Source organism: Dermacentor andersoni, chromosome 1 (assembly GCF_023375885.2).
Source record: "Dermacentor andersoni chromosome 1, qqDerAnde1_hic_scaffold, whole genome shotgun sequence".
NCBI classification, from domain to species: Eukaryota; Metazoa; Arthropoda; class Arachnida; order Ixodida; family Ixodidae; genus Dermacentor; species Dermacentor andersoni.
In genome coordinates this window covers 332,419,600-332,436,490 of record NC_092814.1, presented here as the reverse complement: position 1 = coordinate 332,436,490, position 16,891 = coordinate 332,419,600, and the positions used below count along the sequence as shown (strand labels likewise).

Here is a 16,891-nt window from a genome sequence, read left to right as displayed (position 1 = left end):
GGGAGGGACTAATTGTCGTCCAAAGTGTTGGCGAGGTTCCAACATGCATAAATACAGGCGGACTGCTCGAACGCTACCCTAGCCCGGCCCCGGCCAGGAAATAAATGCGTCCTATCCGGCCCTGGCCCAGGCTTCCTTCCAGGTATACGCCCGGGGCCATGCAGTGCTCCAGTACAGGTTTTGAATATTATTCAGTCCAATACAACATATTTTTCTCCAATCTAATAGGGGGGGGGGGGGGGGATGTGGCCAACAAACCTAACGCATATATCCATTAATGAAGGATTAAATTTCAGGTTCCCGCTCCAATTTTAAGCTGCTATGAACACTTAAATACTACAGAGGAGTTTCTTAAAGGTGATAGAGGTTCTGCTATCCGACAAGCAATTTATAAGCCCTCGGAGCATGTGTCATACGTGTGACCGGTATCACGCTGTAGACTCTCAGCACCGCATGTACCCAAAAGAGAGGCTGCGAGTTTTTGTGGCCACGGTGTACATTGTTTATTTTTGGCGTTTTTACTGAACTGTATTTTGCCAAGATCTGTCTGATACCTTCTCAGTATAGAAGCAGCTCTTTAATACAAAATTTGTGGTAAGTGTAGCTGAAAAATAATTAAGAGATGTGTTTCAGAGCCTCACCTTTATTTAATATGTGTAGTCGGCGTTCAGTTTCAACTAGATAACACGCATCCTCCCGACAAGACGGCTTTCAATCAAACTCAACTTTTTAAAGAAGTTTCCGTTGAAAGTTGGCGCATAAGACCTGTCCATTCGTAAGCATTTCGCGCATCCCACCCCGCAGTATATTGTCACGAGTGCTCGCCTCTCTCGTCGTCTCCGCAAGGTTCTTACGCCGCCCACGTCGCCTGTCGTTCGCGTTGCCGACGGCGGTACACCAGTCGTTGGAATGTGCACTGCGCGGGTGAGCTTCGCTGGCTACCAGACTTCAGTACTATTCGCCGTTCTACCACAGTGTCCCCATGACGTCATCCTCGGCCACGACTTCCTGAGCACCCATTCTGCCCTCATTCGGCCTGCTCATCTGGCCTTCTGCAGTTGGAACTCCCTTTTGTACCCGACCTAAACAACGAGTCGCCACAGCGTTTACGTGTCGTCGAGTTTGTTCGTCCGCGACTAGCTACCGCGACGTATGTGACGTTGACCTAAGAGTCCCCTGTTTGTGACGGTGACTATGTAATCTCCCCTTCTCTAGACGCTGTGTGTTGCGCTCCCTCACTCTGTTGTGACTGTTGCGGAGAACCAGGCGTGTTTACCTATCATCAACTTTGGCCGCACCCCACAATTTCTTCCCAAAGGCTGGGCAGCATATCACCTTTAGACGCACGCGACCCTCTGGCCCTGACTATCGATGCTCGACAGTCGTCACATGCAAGCCCGGGCACGAGTACTGATTGCCCCTGACCTTTTTGGCAGCTTTCCCTGGTGCCCTTTACGAACGCGCAACCATACTCTCCATTGACACCGGGGTTACAGAGCGTCGTCAAGGAGCAAGTCGCCGAGTGCCTGCCAGCTGTTACTCAACAACCTACCGTCGCAGCGCCCCTGACGTACGCTGACGTCGCTGCAAGGCCGCCCTTCGCTTCACTTCCACCTCTCCAAGCTATTGCGCGACCGCTCCCGATTCCCTTCTGTCCGCCTGCACCACAGCTACCACGTCAGCCAAATCCTTGGCGCACCGCGGACAACCGCCCAATTTGTTACCATTGTGGTATTCCGGGACACGTTGCCCGCTTTTGTCGACGCCGTATGCTGCATATTCATGATAACGGCCGACACATGAGCACTTACGCCCCTTGAAAACTACAACCTCCTGTGCCACCGGATGAAACCCCTGTCCTCAACCATGCTCGTCGTTCCCCATCCGCACGCCGCCGCTCCATTTCACCGATGAGACGCCGGCCAAGCCCTATACCTCAGGGAAACTAAGTGTCGCAGTTAATTCCCTAGGCGAGAACTGCGTCCCCTTCGATTTGCCAAAGGCCTCGAAAGAACCCCTGCAACGTCATTGAGGTATACGCCGAAGGGATTCGAACATTCGCACTGGTCGATATATACGGGAGCAGCAATATCGTTGTTACGCGCAGGACTTTGCCGACGAATAGGAAAAGTAACGACGTCACTTTCCGGAGTGTATTTGAGTACTGCGAGCGCACAGCCCATCGAACCATTGGAAGCCTGCACTGCACGTGTTGTCATCGAGGAGTCGCTTTATGTCATTGAATTCGTTGTGCCGCCGTCTTGCTCCCACGATGTTATCCTAGGCTGGGATTTCCTTTCGTCAAACAATGCCATCATTGACTGTGCCCATGCCGAGGCGGAGTTGCTTTTCTTGCAGATGCAGCCATGGTCCAAGATCCTGTGACGTCTACAAAATGCTCGTGGCCGAAATTACTGATATCCCTCCTCAGTCAGCCGCCGTCGTCTCCGTATCTTGCGCATCAGCACGTGACGCAACCGTGCTATTCACGCCATGTGACTTCTTCGTCCGTCGCGGTTCCCTTCGGTTGCCCTTTGCCGTCATCGCCCTCAGTGTTGGCAGTGGTGTCATGTGTGTGTGCAATGTGCCTTTTCTGACGATTACATTGCATCACGGAAAGCGCCTCGGTTACGTGCAAACTGTGGATAACTTCAATGCTCTTCGATGCTCCCGACGACGCACATTCGACGTCCCTCGCAGCCCTCGACAGTGCCAATCGACCGCTGTTGGAGTGCTTCCATCCGTCAATCTCCGGTGATCTGACAACCACACAACGCGCGCAACTTATCAGGATGCTACGCGAATTTACCGCCTCCTTCGACTGACATATCATTATCTCGGCCACACCACCACGGTATCGCACAGCATGGACACCAGCTCGCACACCGCAATCCGGCAGCGCCCTTACCGTGCCTCAGCTTCTGAACGCCGTGTCATCGACGAACAAGTCAGCGATATGCTTCGGCGTGGCGTGATTCAGCCGTCCCATAGCCCGTGGGCGTCGCCAATCGTCCTCGTAAAAAAGAAATATGGTTCTATTCGCTTCTGCGTAGATTACAGACGCCTTAACAAAATTACGCGCAACGACGTATATCCCCTTCCGCGCATAGACGATGCTCTTGACTGTTTGCAAGGTGCCGAGTTCTTTTCCTCTTTGGATTTGCAGTCTGGATATTGGCAAGTCCCCATGGCAGAGGCTGACCGCTCGAAAACCGCCTCCGTCACACCGGACGGATTACACGAATTTATAGTCATGCCATTCGGCCTATGTAATGCGCCCGCTACTTTCGAGCGTATGATGGACAGAATCTTGCGCGGTCTCAAGTGGCACACGTGTTTGTGCTACCTAGATGATCTCGTTGTCTTTTCACCTGATTTTGCGACTCACCTCCAACGACTAAGAGAGGTATTAGGCTGCCTTACTAAGGCTGGCCTGTAGCCTAACATAAAAAATGCTTCTTTGCTGCCCGTAAGCTTACCATCTTAGGCCACGTCGTATCCAAAGAAGGCGTGCTTCCGGATCCTGCAAAACTCCGTGCAGTTGCGGAGTTCCCCAAACCCACCAAGCTGAAGACACTGCGCAGTTTCGTCGGCCTCTGCTCCTATTTTCGCCGCTTTGTGAAGAACTTCGCTATGATCATCGCCCCTTTGAATCAACTGCTGGCTGTAGACAAAGCCCTATCCGCCTGGTGTAAGGTTTTAGGGACGATCTCACCGCTGCCATCCAGTTGTCTGAGTTGTAGGACGATCTCACCGCTGGCATTCAGTTGTAAGGTTTGCAGTCGGGCATGAACTATGTGGTAGCGAGCCCATGCTGTCGTCCAACTCACTCACGCTTGGGACGTGGTTGTAGGGAGGAACTGGCTCTTCGTTGGGACTAGGGGTTCAGGATTTATTTACATATTTACATAAAAAGAGGAGATACATTGCAACAGCCTAACATGACTGCAAAAAGGAGTACGAAGCTCCCACCACGAAGCGCACGGCACACGAGCACAAAGCTCCAAGCACCAAGCACAGTGCTTGTCGAGCACGAGCACACCCTAGCAGCCGACAAACTGCTGTTTAAAAAGCCTCTGTCCTCCCTAGATCCATAGGGGAGGGAAAACTGCTGTCCAACCTTCGTCCAATCGGACCGTCCCCAGACGTTGGGGGCGTAGTCGACCCACCTTTGAAGGGAAGGGCTCACACACACACGTACGCACTTCGGATTCCCAGAACCCGAGTTGAGCGGGTCCTCGAAGCCAGGTGGTCACGCCTGACCCCAGCAGCCGGCACCTCTTCATTCCAGAGCTGACTTTCTCCGGTAGTCACCACGAGTGTCAGCAGACTGACGAATCCTGGGGCCCGAGGAAAAACGTACCACAAAGCACCTTTTTGTTAGAGAAGCTCTTCTTGCTGCAAAGTCACCATGAAGGCCACGGCAAATCAACCAACAATACACGGTCCGCCAAACGTGGCCAGCCCTGCTGCCGTCGCCGACTCTGCGAAGAAGGCACATGGTGGATTAACGCTGCCGTGGTCGCCATTTCTCCGAAGGAAGTTCATGGTCGGGTAGCACTGTCGTCTTCGCCGGTTCTCTGAAGGGCGCCACCACCGCGGGTCGATCGAAGCACCTGCAGCGGGCTGAGATAGCTTTGCAGAGCAGTACCCTTGCAGGCCGATCGTAACACTGGTCCAAAACATGCGATGACGCGTTCACGACCCTTCGAATTCTGCTCACCTCCCCTATTTTGAGACATTTTGACCACGCTGCCCCAACTGAGGTTCATAAGATGCTAGTGGAGTCGGCATTGGGGCGGTTCTTGCCCAACGCAAACGTGGTCTTGAGGAATACGTCGTTGCTGATGCTAGCCGCACGCTGACAAAGTCGGAGCTAAACTACTATGTTACAGAAGAGGAGTGTTTAGCCATACTCTGGGCCCTTACGAAATTTCGACCTTACTTATACGGCCGCCACTTTGATGTAGTAACGGGCCACCATGCGCTGTGCTGGCTCTCCTCATTGAAAGACCCCTGTGGCCGCCTCGCACGCTGGGCGCTCCGTTTGCAAGAGTACGACATTCGGGTCGTGTACCGCTCTGGACGCAAGCTTACCGATGCCGACGCTCTCTCCCGCTCGCTCATTTCACCTGACGCGCACAGTCTTTGCCCACTAACTTTGTCTTGTCAGCACTTGCCATCGATGACATGTGCTCTGAGCAGAGCAAAGACCCGTGGATTTCTTCGCTTTTGGGGTTTCTCGCTGATCCTGCCACTGTTAGAGCATCTAGGACGCTACGGCAGCAGGCGCATCACTTTGTTGTTCGCGACCAACTCCTCTACCGTCGCAACTATCTCCCCGAGGGTCGGCAATGGCTCCTCGTAATGCCGCGCCATCTTCGGGCTGATTTATGCGCATCGTTTCACACGGATCCCCAATGTGCACACGGTGGCGTGTTAAAGACCTACACCCGCCTTAGGCTCCGGTATTACGGGCCTGGCATGTACAAGTTCGTTCTCAAGTACGTCCGCTGCTGCCTCGACTGCCAGCGCCTAAATTCGGTCCCTACTTCCACTGCCGCACCTTTGCAGCCGCTTCCCTGTCCGTCCCGTATTTTCGATCGCGTCGGAATCGACCTTTACGGTCCACTTCCTTGTACCGGGGCTAGCAACCGCTGGATTATCGCTGCAGTGGATCATCTCACACGCTATGCAGGAACCGTTGCACTTCCATCTGTCACTGACCAAGACGTTGGATCATTCACACTGCGGCATTTCGTTCTTCGTCACGGAGCCCCTCGGGAACTTCTTAGTGATCGAGGCCGCGCTTTTCTATCTGAAGTCGTGACGTCGCTTCTGAAGGAGTTTAACATCATCCACAGGACCACTATCGCATACCATCCGCAAACGAACGGGTTAACAGAGCGTTTCAACCGTGCTCTTGGTGACATGCTCGCCATGTACGTCGCGTCCGACCATTCCAACTGGGACGCTGTGCTTCCGTTCGTAACGTTCGCCTATACTACTGCCACTCAAGGAACCACTGGTTCTTCTCCGTTTTTCTTACAGTACGGCCACGAACCTTCATGCACCATCGATACCATTCTACCCTACCAACCTGATTCATCAGAATGTGTTCCTGTCTCTCAAGCTGCGCAGCTTGCTGAAGAATGCAGACAATTCGCCCGCTGTCTTACCACCTCAGATGAGACACTCCAGAAGCTTCGTCGTGGTGGCTCTGACCCCCCCAAGACTCCCTTCCGATTCGCAGGTTTGCCTGTGGGTTCCACCTTTAGCTCCCGGCCTTTCTTCTAAGCTGCTCCCACGATATCATGGACCTTACCGTGTTATTGCGCAAACTTCCCCCGTGAACTATGTCGTCTAGCCTGTGTCGCCGTCTTCTGATCAGCGCCGTCGCGGTCGCGAAACTGTTCGCGTAGATCGGCTCAAGCGCTTCTACGATCCCTCTATGCTACCTTATACTTAGATCGCCAGGATGGCGGATATTTCTCCGGGGGACAAATGTAACGAAGAAGAAGCGCCGGTTAGCCCGGCGCATCTCCAGCGCTTTACGCACGGGGCCGGTTCGGACTGCTCGCACGGTTTTGACTACCGCACCGAGTTCGATCTCCCTCTCCTTGCGTACTCTGTCAATAAACACCTTGACATAATTATTTCTTATTCGACGCCTTTTTCGCCATATTACTCTGCCACTTATCAAACGTTTTCGGGCTGCGCTCACATCGACTGTCTGTCACGCGAGGTCACAACAAAAACCGCAATAACTCACCGCGTCAAAGAGATGTGTACGCGTTAAAGACGCATTAATGTGTCGAAAAAAAATGAAAAAAATTTTGAATAGCTGGAGACTGCCCCGTTCCAAAAGGTATAGAAGCTGGCTGCCCGCTGATTGCTCTGGTACTATAGCTACTCGGACCGGCCGGGGAGCACGGATTTATTTGCGTATAATGAGCATTTTCCCCTGGCAGTATAACGTTGTCGAGCCCTTTCGGCACGTATACGACATCACTTTGCCAACTCTTCTTTACTTTGGATCCGTTCTGGCGACATATCTAACGTTCCGCTGCCCACCGCCGCGATTTTCGACCAGCCACCGCAAGCTAAGAGGAAGGGGATCAATTGCAGACGCCGGCACCACCCTCTTCATCCGGTTATCTACTTTGAGTGCGCTGGTTCGGTCCTATCGAACCCCTCTCCACTTGAGCGTGCTTCTCGCCTTTTTTCAGCCAATCCTATAAGATCTGCTCAATGTAGGCAATGCTATTCGCTTTGAAGAAAAAAACAGTGATCTATGAACGAGGAGCGCGTTTGATGGGGCATTTCAAACAACGCTGCCGGTTACCGCCCAATGCTTGCGTCGGTGCTCACGTAAATTTGGTGTCAGGAGATTGGAATAGTTTTACGTTATATGGCCCCAGGACAGCGCTTGACTCTCAATTGATTTGCTGTTCAATCTAAGCCAAATATGAACGTCAACCAACTAGCCTACCTCGCCATATTATTCCCTTGTCCTCCTGTGTTCGCCAGCGCGCCCTGTCGGGCTTTCTGAAAAGCTGCTGTTCCCGTACACCGGCCCATATCGAGTGTGCCGCCAAGTGACCGACGTAACGCACGAAATCGTTCCGTTGTCTTCGTCCCCATCGGCTCAACTTCACGCCGACATCGTGCACGTCGTCCGCCTGAAGCCATATCGTGTCCCAGACACTGATTAACCCTGTGCGTGCGGTGAACCTTTTCCGTGACATCGTATTTCGACTTCACCGAAAAGGTGCTTTCGCCGCCGGAGGGTAAAGTTATAGCCACCTGTCCTGGGGACGAAGAAGACGTTGCATAGCAGACGAGAAAGAGGAAGAGCTGTGCCCCGGCCCGCCATTTTTGTTGTTGCGGTGCCACTCGCTACCAATGTGTAAATATTAAAAGTACATAAACCGTTTTTTACATCTCCCCGTAACAATATTAACATGGGAACAACACTCCCGGCACGTGCCAATTCTACGTCCAGAGTGGCGGAAAACCCTGCGCAAGCACGAAGAACTGCTTCAGAATATTCTGCGAATACGCAGAGCCGCACCTATAGCTTGCAAGGAACGCCTTACACGGAGAACCACCGTCGCCAACCGCAGTACTGCAAGCGCGGCACCCATTGAAGACCTAATGTTGGGCCAACACTGTACGTCGGAATGCCAACATGGCCGCCACGTTGTGCCTACGTTGGCCCAACCTCCCTTCGATGCTAGATGGTTGTACACAACGAGCGAGGGGCACTCACCTCCGCTGATGGGACTGGGTAGGCTCGAACTGTGGATGCCGCACACCGGTAGGCATTGCCAGGGCCGTAGCCTCCATTCCTGCAAGAAGCGACACGTGGCGCATTATACACAGGGTGCTGTGGGGCGCCTGCGTGATTGTCTTTAGGTGGGCCATAATGTGCGACGAGCCTCGAAGAGCTGTATTCTCGATCTACCGCTTTCGGGGATTTTCAGTTTATAAATGTATATGACGTATCTCGCTTGCAGCGGCGAGCAGCTTGTCCCGCTGGCTGCTCAGCCAGTCAACGTGGACAAACGAAGGCATGTTGAGCGCCACTTTTGGACGAATGCTGTAAGAGGAAAGCATAAGGCAACAGCTATACTCTTTTGTGGGCGTACCTGCTTGTCTTACGTGTTTATTTCACTGCGTTCATCTAAATTTGCGCTCAATTCACGCACCCTTCATTCAATAGCAACTACAGCCCAATTTCACGTGCTTAACCATAATCGACGTGCACTGAAACTGACACCCCAGAAAGAGGTGATCGATCGAGAATACAGCCCCTGTGCGCCTTATCGGTACACATCGATGGCATCACAAAGAGGGACCGCGAAATAGAAGTTTCCAAGAGGGTAATAATAGGCTAAAACACTCCTGGCAGGCACTCAGCAGCAGCAGGCACTAGGTACTATGCACACTATTCCCGAGAAGAAAGTTAGTGTAACCAGTATGAATTCCACCTGCAGTATATACGCCCTGTCGATGGGGTCTCACGTTAAGGGGCCAACAAACGAAGCAGGCATTAAGCAGCTCGAAAGGCCATGGAAATGAATATGGTAAGCGCAACGCCAAGAGAAAGGGAGAACTTTAAAACTGAAAGTTTAAAACTGAAACAACAGAGTTGGGCAGACCGTGTAATGAGTGGAAAAAATCACAAGCGATCAGTACGACTAGGACAGCGGATTCCAAGGGATTGGAAGTGCAGTCGGAAGAGTCTGAGAACCCGGTCGATTGGCCATTGACCAGGTCAAGAAATTTGCAGGCATGCACAGGGTGAACGCAGTTGACGGAGGAACGGGGGTAAGTGGAAGATAAATCATACGTTGCAGGAAACGTAATCAGGTTGACGATGGGAACCGTAAGTCGAAAGAAAGAGAGAACCTCTTGTTTCGAGGCCGAGTCGCTCCGAAGGAATGGGGAGGGGGGCTAATTTTTTTTTTAATTTCCGTCACTTATTAATCGCAAATAGCCACATGCGGTGTGCTACATCATGGCGCAGAGGAGTGACCAGTCTCTTCTTTCTAAATTTGCTCTGTCCCTCATTTTTGGAGCATGAGTGCCTCGCCTATCCATGACCACGATTCATGAGACGGCTTACCAGAATTCCCCACTTCTACGTATACTTTCCAAATGGCAGTTCCTGCATAGTAATCTCCTGCTTCGCGTGCCAAGACAAACGTGTTTTTGGTTTGACATATTAAACAAGACAGAAAGAAAGGAAAGCAAGAAAGCACAAATTAACGTGTGGATGATAGTGAAGCTTGGCGCACTCCCCAGGCACAATTCGGCCAACCCGAATTCGGTGCCTCCACGAAAAGCGTGTCATCCCGCAGAGGTGAACATGCACAGCAGGGGACGAAGAGATGCGACATCGCACCTCGTTACAGTCAACGATGCGCCGGCGAGATCGGCCGCTCCGGTTGCTCGAGAATGCAGAAGGCGGGCTCGCATTCGCTCCCGAAAGAAGAACGAGGCGCGGGCACGATTTCTGCGCCGCACATCAAATCGAGGCGCACGCCACGTGACGCTTCGGGTCGCTATCGCGTCGAATCGCGGGACACATCGCTCACCATCCCATTGCCTGAACCCGTATATGCCCGTGCCCTCACCCGCGCCCCGATTGACGCGGCCTGCAGGGCGCGCCCAGAGCGGGTGCAGCAACTGATGTGCCCACTGCACCGCACACGCGCGTTCTGGGGAAACTCCAGCCGCTGCCGAGCGGGAAAAGGAAGACGGGAGCGGCCGCGAACGCCGCCTCCGCAGCGGGTGCCCGTATAATTGAAGTTCTCGAATCAATATAGCGCGCCACCTTTGTAAGGGCGACTGAATAAGGCGCAGCATTTCGCATCAGGCAATGGGATGCTATATACAACGGCATGCGGTGTCAGACGACGACTGTACGGTGTAGGGAATGGCAGCGCGGGAACGCTCAAAGGCGATCGTTTCGCGGCAGCATGGGCGCACCGTCAGCGCTTTCGCCCGCTATGGGGGTAAAGCGCGGGCGCTTCATGCATGCAGCGCCCGCGCTCTCTGTAGATGAACGTATGGTCGCACGGCTGTGCGACTGACAGCTCGGACCGAGCCGCAGGTCTTCCAGAGCGCATTCGAGTGAACTGGTTCGCTTGGGCTGACGAAACCGGACATGCCCGACCTCCACCGCACATGTAGGGGTGTACGTATTTGGCCAGGCGAAAAGATGAAAATAGCGCCGCCCAGATTATAGGCTGTCTGTTGTGGGGAGGGTGTAATAGAGGTAGCAATGTCTCACAGGGGCAACACGTTGCGGTGCTTCTGAATAACACACGAAAAGACTGCACAACGCCATTCTTAGTGCCAATAATAACAATAAAAAAGAGAGACAAGAGTACAAGAAAGGCGCATGCAAACACGCGAAATTGCTGAATGATTCGACATGGCAGGTTGTTGCTGCACAGTAGCCGGAATCGTGCAAAATTCGAATTACCAGATTGCACATGTTTCCTGGCACCAACACTTGGCTTTCTGTCTTCCTTTCTTTCTTTCTTTCTTTTTCTTTTCTTTTTTTTTACAAAGGCGAAAGGCATACAAGTATGTCCGCGAATTTTAGACATTGCCCCTTCGGCCATCCGTCGAACTTCACAGCATTGCCCCAGCGTAACTGAATGGGCCGCATTTACTAAAAAATATACTTTAAAGGATTCACCGTATTTCAGCACCATTTAGTTAGCAACGTCAAAGGGATTGGGGGGGTGCTCGCTTTTAGTAACATACGCATTTACGGCACTGAGTCGTGACCTTCCTGTTTTGTCATAGCAGCGTTTTCGCACTACAATAGCAAGGGAATAACACGGCGCCCGTTATATTTCTTCATAAACAAAAAAGAAAAAAAAAGAGGAAAATAAAATGTTACAGCATCAGAACGAAACCAGAAAGGCGAGTGCTTAACAGAATGGAGAGGTAAAAACGACAACGTGGAGAAATATGGAGGAACGGAATGAAAAAGACGCATCCAGTAATAAGTAATCGAATTCTGGGGTTTTACGTGCCAAAAGCACGATATCTGATTGTGAGGCACGGCGTAGTGGATTAATCCACTCCGGATTAATTATGAGCAACATGGGTTCTTTAACGTGCACCCAATGCATGCCACATGTGCACGGGCGGTTTTTTTTTTTTTTTTTTTTTGCATTTAGCCCTTATCGAAATGTGGCGCCGCCGTGGCTGGGATTTGTTCCACGCCCTCGAGCTCAGCGTTGCAACGCCTGAGCCGCTACGCCCCCACGGCGGGTGCATCGGCATAACACCACCGTAACGCGCGCGGTCTTCTTTCAGAGCATAAAAAAAAAAGAAGGTAAGTTGAATAACAGTGAATTTTTTACCGCAAGTCTGCCAGCTCTTACGTGAAAACTGGTGCTTGTTTCACAATTCGTTCCATGTGCACATGCCTTGTGAAATCACTGGCCTCAGTTCGTACATAGAGCAATATGTGCGGTAAAGTAATTTGTTCAAACGTTGACTAGTGAAATTTCGTAGGTCAATTACATGCATTTTGATTTCCAGTGTAAATAATGTCCGCCTAGCTCTTCGAGCAATCCAGCTCAATGATTCCTGCTATATACACCACAGGCGATTAAAGAAAAAAAAATCTGTCAACGTTAAAGAAATAAATATCCGGTATACTGCGGTTCGTAAACGGTAACACGCTCAAGGCTCGTGCCAGATACGACAGCTGCCAGAAATGGATGAACGTCGGCGATGTTAAGCTGCCCCGTTATGAGAGTGACACCGGGCGGAGCCTCCAGTGTTCGACCTTCCTCGCTTTACTATAATTATTATTTTTTTCCCAACCCAGACTCGGGGGGCAGACGTCGGCAATGATGCTTCCCACGCGGGCACCTCGCAAAGATGACACCATGGCAAGTTCATACACTGTGCAGCGCTCGGAAGACAGCTTGCGGCACGACACGACGCAACTCGCGACCGCAGTCCCTTCACCCCTCCCCCTCTGGTGCCCGTCGAACACTCCCGAGAAAATAGCCTCCCCCCCGGATGGTGTCCGCGGGGCTCCTCCTCTCGAGGCCGTGTCGATGCGGCCTCTGCAGTCGCTCGAGCGTATAGAGAGAACGGACACACCCGCTATACGGAGGTTTGCGATACGAGAAACGCAGGTGCCCGTCACACTGCCTGCAGGAGTCACCCGGAGATGCATACCGGCGCAGAGCTCGCGATATTGAGTACGTGCATTTGCCACGCCCATTTATCTCCTGCGACGACAACGTTGCGCGTTCGCGCTATACCGTGTACGCACGTACACGGCGGCCGAGCGTGGGAAAAAAACAAGAGAGAGAGAGAGAGAGAGAGAGAGAGAAAACATCTGCAACGGGACAGACGTTGGTGGCAGAAGACAAGCCCGACAACGAAGGAGGAGGTAGGAGGAGACAGGTGACAGACCGGGAGAGGGACACCGCAATGGAGAACTTGTCACTAGTCCAGGATAAAATACGGGGTAATAAACGAGGGAAGACAGACCCATTATATGCTACAAGCGAGAGAGAGAACGAGAGACACACACAAAAAAAAAGGGGGGGGGGGAGGGGGAGCTCGTTTTGTCTACAGATCGTTTTCTTTTGCTAGCTTTCCGCCCTCTCCTCGATGCTCCCGCCGTATCTGTTGCGTTGACTGCGCAGAAAGAAGAGGAAAAATAAAGAGAGAGAGAGAGAACGCGAGAAAGCGGAGAGAATAGAATGGCGGAAAGCAGGGATGTAGAGGCTTTAACGACAGCGCCGGCGCGAACGTCTTAAGATGCACAGCGAGCGCGTTCGAAACAGACAGACCCCACGGCATTACGACAGGCACTAAGTGGCCCGCCCTCCGACGGTCGCTGGCAGCGCGAGACAAAATTGGGGAGCAAACGGGCCAAGGACCGCGACGGGGTAGACACGATGCAGACGCGTCTGCCGCGCCTCGACGAAAATTTCATAACACGTCGACGAGGGACGCACTCACTCAACGCGGTCAGCGTCTCCACGCGCATAGCTTGGTCGACGTTAGGTTAGGTTAGGTTATCCCGCGGCCAGTCCACCGGTCCGACCACGCAGATTCGCTTGTTTGCGAATACGCACACGAGGTCGTCGGCCAGCAGGTTTTACGTCGTCATGCAGGCGCGCCGATTGGTCTACACAGAGGGTGTTTGGACATGAAAGCGCCTCACTTATGACGTGGTCGTAAATTTAGAACACCGGGTAATAAAAACGTGCATAAAGTAACTCCATACAAAAAAAAAAAAGTCAAGAGGAGCAAAAGCACTTGAAGTTATCGCGCGCAAGTGCGAAATACGCCTGCCTAGCGCTTGCCCAACACACGCACACGCACGCACGCGCTGACAGTGAGAGGGAGGAAAACTTGCACGCGTAAGCATGTTTTCCCGGAACGCTCGCATCTCCTACTGCAAGCCGGCCTCCGCTACAGTGTGACAACCAGCTATGACCGCTGGATACATGACAACAGATTCCACAAAACACTGCTTCAATTCATACACAACACAGACCTCACAGCACACATATAATACACATATACGCTCCAAGAATTATGCCTTAAGGGCAAGTCTTTATCGCAATAAAAAAAAAAAGCATGTTTTCCTTGTTTACCAGTCCAAGATGTAAGGCAGCAGAGGTGAGAATTATGGCGTTTACATATATATGACTCAAGAAAAACAAGACAAAAAAGAAAGAACGAATGGAAGTGAGGAAAGCAGCTTATATACCAGGTTTTAGTGCATGGAAGTGCGACCACAACGTGCTCTCTGCTGGCCACCTTAGCTTTTCGTGCCAGCCACTACGCATAGCGGCATTCAAATTCACGGCAAGTGAATTGCTCGTTGGCAACAGAGATTGGAACACCATGCAGAATCGAGACGCACACCGGCGAGCCAAATAAACGGGTCGAGTACACGCAACGAAAAAGTATATATATTAGGCAGTTTTTTTTTTCCTTTTGTTTTTTCGTGATTACGCGTGACGCCAAACGGAGCCAATCGCTGTCGCACTCAAACAGGCAGTCTCACCGCCTAATTATGCAATACCGTGTAGGTAATGAACGAAAACAAGGTAGTCACAACCTCGAAATCCTCGTCAGAAGGCTAATTTGATCGCCGAGGGCCACTGCGCATTACTCAGTAATGTTTCCATTCCAAAGGAAAGGTATTGATGCCGTGCGTTCCGGTCTCAGGGAGTTGGTGATGGTAGAGCATATTTTATTAAACACTACACAGCGAGAAATCAGACACAGCGCGAGCAAAGAGCTAGCAAAAAGAAGCATATAAAAACATTAGGAAGCGTCCACGCGCAGCGAAGAATGCAGAATGGAAGCGAATGCGTTTCGGGCGAAACTCTGAAGCGCTCAGCCTTCAGGAATTCGTCAAGCCACGCACGAAGCACTGCACCGTGGCTGCGTGGCACTGCGTGGCTTTCGCACGCTACATGTTTTCCACTATTCAAGATTTGTAGAATACGAATCGGTGGTCCTGAAGTGTAGAAGGAGTGTATGAAAACGCTCGGTGGACTCATTTGCATATACACCGCTTTACTGCAACTCAGTACGGCCGTTCCGCCTTCTACGGCATAACTGTACGCACGCAGTTACGAAAGCAGCACATGGAGCGCAAACTGCGCCAACAGCATCACACAGTGTTGATGTCCATGTAATGCGCATAAAGCTGAGGCAAGCGTCCGACTCTTCGATGAATACGTTTGAAGTCGTCCCACAACGCTTCGCGTAATGGGACGTAATGTGCCTTCTGTAGTGCGCTCTCAAAACGGAGGTGGCGTCCAGTAATTAATCGACCGAACGGGTTCGAAGCCTGCATTTTATGACCATGCGCGAAACAAATTTATTCCGTGATGATGAATGTAGTGCTTAATGGCGCAAGGGCCAAGTGTGGCCAAAGAGCGCCAAGGCAGTGATGATGAGTACTCAACGGACTAATGGCTCATGTGACGTGGCTGTATAAAGGCCTAAAACTGAAAGTTGTAAATTGCTTAAAATATATAAGGAATAAAAATATGAGAATGACTGAAGTGGGGTATGCTATAAGTATAGGATGTGCAACAAGGGTGTAATAGCGTTACATGCATAAAAATGGACAAGTGATTGTTGATGAGTAGCACAAGAGCCTCAGCGGATCCCTTGAGTACAAGGGCCCAGAGGCATGTGCTATAACAAAGGTTGACATCGCAACCGTGACTTCTCGCAAGAGGCCGTGTTACAAATTTCTTGGACAGAAAACGTGGATCGTGTCAACGTCGTTTAAAAAGGCTAAAATAGATTGCATGTCAAATAGCGGTTCTCTGCCTAGAAATAGTGCCAGGTGAAGTCGTATACACTGAATATATGCTAAGGGAAAGTGTCTTTTCCTCTCGACTTGTGTTTCGCGACATTCTAGGAAGACATGCTGAACACTGAGCGTCTCCCCACGTCTACTATACACATTGGACGTTCACCGCCAGTCAACAAAAAACTACGTGTACCATAAGTTTGCCCTATTCTGAGACGACAGAATAGGACATCACTTCGTCTGGACTTGGTCAGTGATGGCCAGTATCCTAAATGCGGCTTAACTACGTGGAGTTTATTAAGGATTTCAGCGTCCCACTTATGCTGCCAGTAGGTTCTCAGTTTTTTCCGTAAGTATGGCTTTAGGTCTGAGACTGGAATGGCTAAGGACATGTTGCAAGCTTTCGTGTTTAAGGAGGCAGCAATTCGATCTGCCAGGACGTTACCCTCAATACCTCTGTGTCCAGGCACCCAGCAGACCGTTACATGTTGGCCAGAGGTATAAATAGTACAGAGGAGGGAGAAAAGATCTGCACTTACTGGATTTCAGTGGTTGCAGCATGACATCAATGTTTTTACAACGCTTAATGAGTCTGTGTATACGACCGCCTTATGTAGTTTTAACTGTTTGATGTGTTTCGCAGCCGACCATAGCGCATACGCCTCTGCTGTAAGGATGCTTGTGTGAGGGTGAAGAACATTGGACTCCGAAAAAAATGGGCCGACGGCTGCATACGACACGCCAGCATGCGATTTAGACGCATCTGTGTAATATTCTGGACACGAGTATTTAAATTGCAATTCTAGAAAATGCATATGAATGTGGGCCTGTGGAGCGTGCTTCGCTACCTCCACAAATGACGTGTCGCAGTCAATGATGTGCCACAACCACGGCGGAAACGGCTTGGCAGAAGCCATTAGACGATTTTCATGAATAGGAACATCCATATCCTCGTTCACCTTTTTCACACGGATGAAGAATGGCTCTCTGGCTGTAGGTTTGTTGTGAAAGAGCGTTGCAGAGGTCATATCGTTTATGGTGGGATAA

The 16,891-nt window shown here is 51.2% G+C and overlaps 1 protein-coding gene across 1 annotated transcript in view; it reads right to left on the bottom strand.

The window, feature by feature from the left end:
• Positions 1-16,891, bottom strand: part of MCU (mitochondrial calcium uniporter) — a 323,985-nt gene that overhangs the window by 21,094 nt on the left and 286,000 nt on the right. Inside the window, exon 3 of the mRNA XM_050166907.2 lies at positions 8,273-8,351. Within this exon, the coding sequence (XP_050022864.1) occupies positions 8,273-8,351 (79 nt within the window). The remainder of the gene's footprint in view (positions 1-8,272; positions 8,352-16,891) is intronic.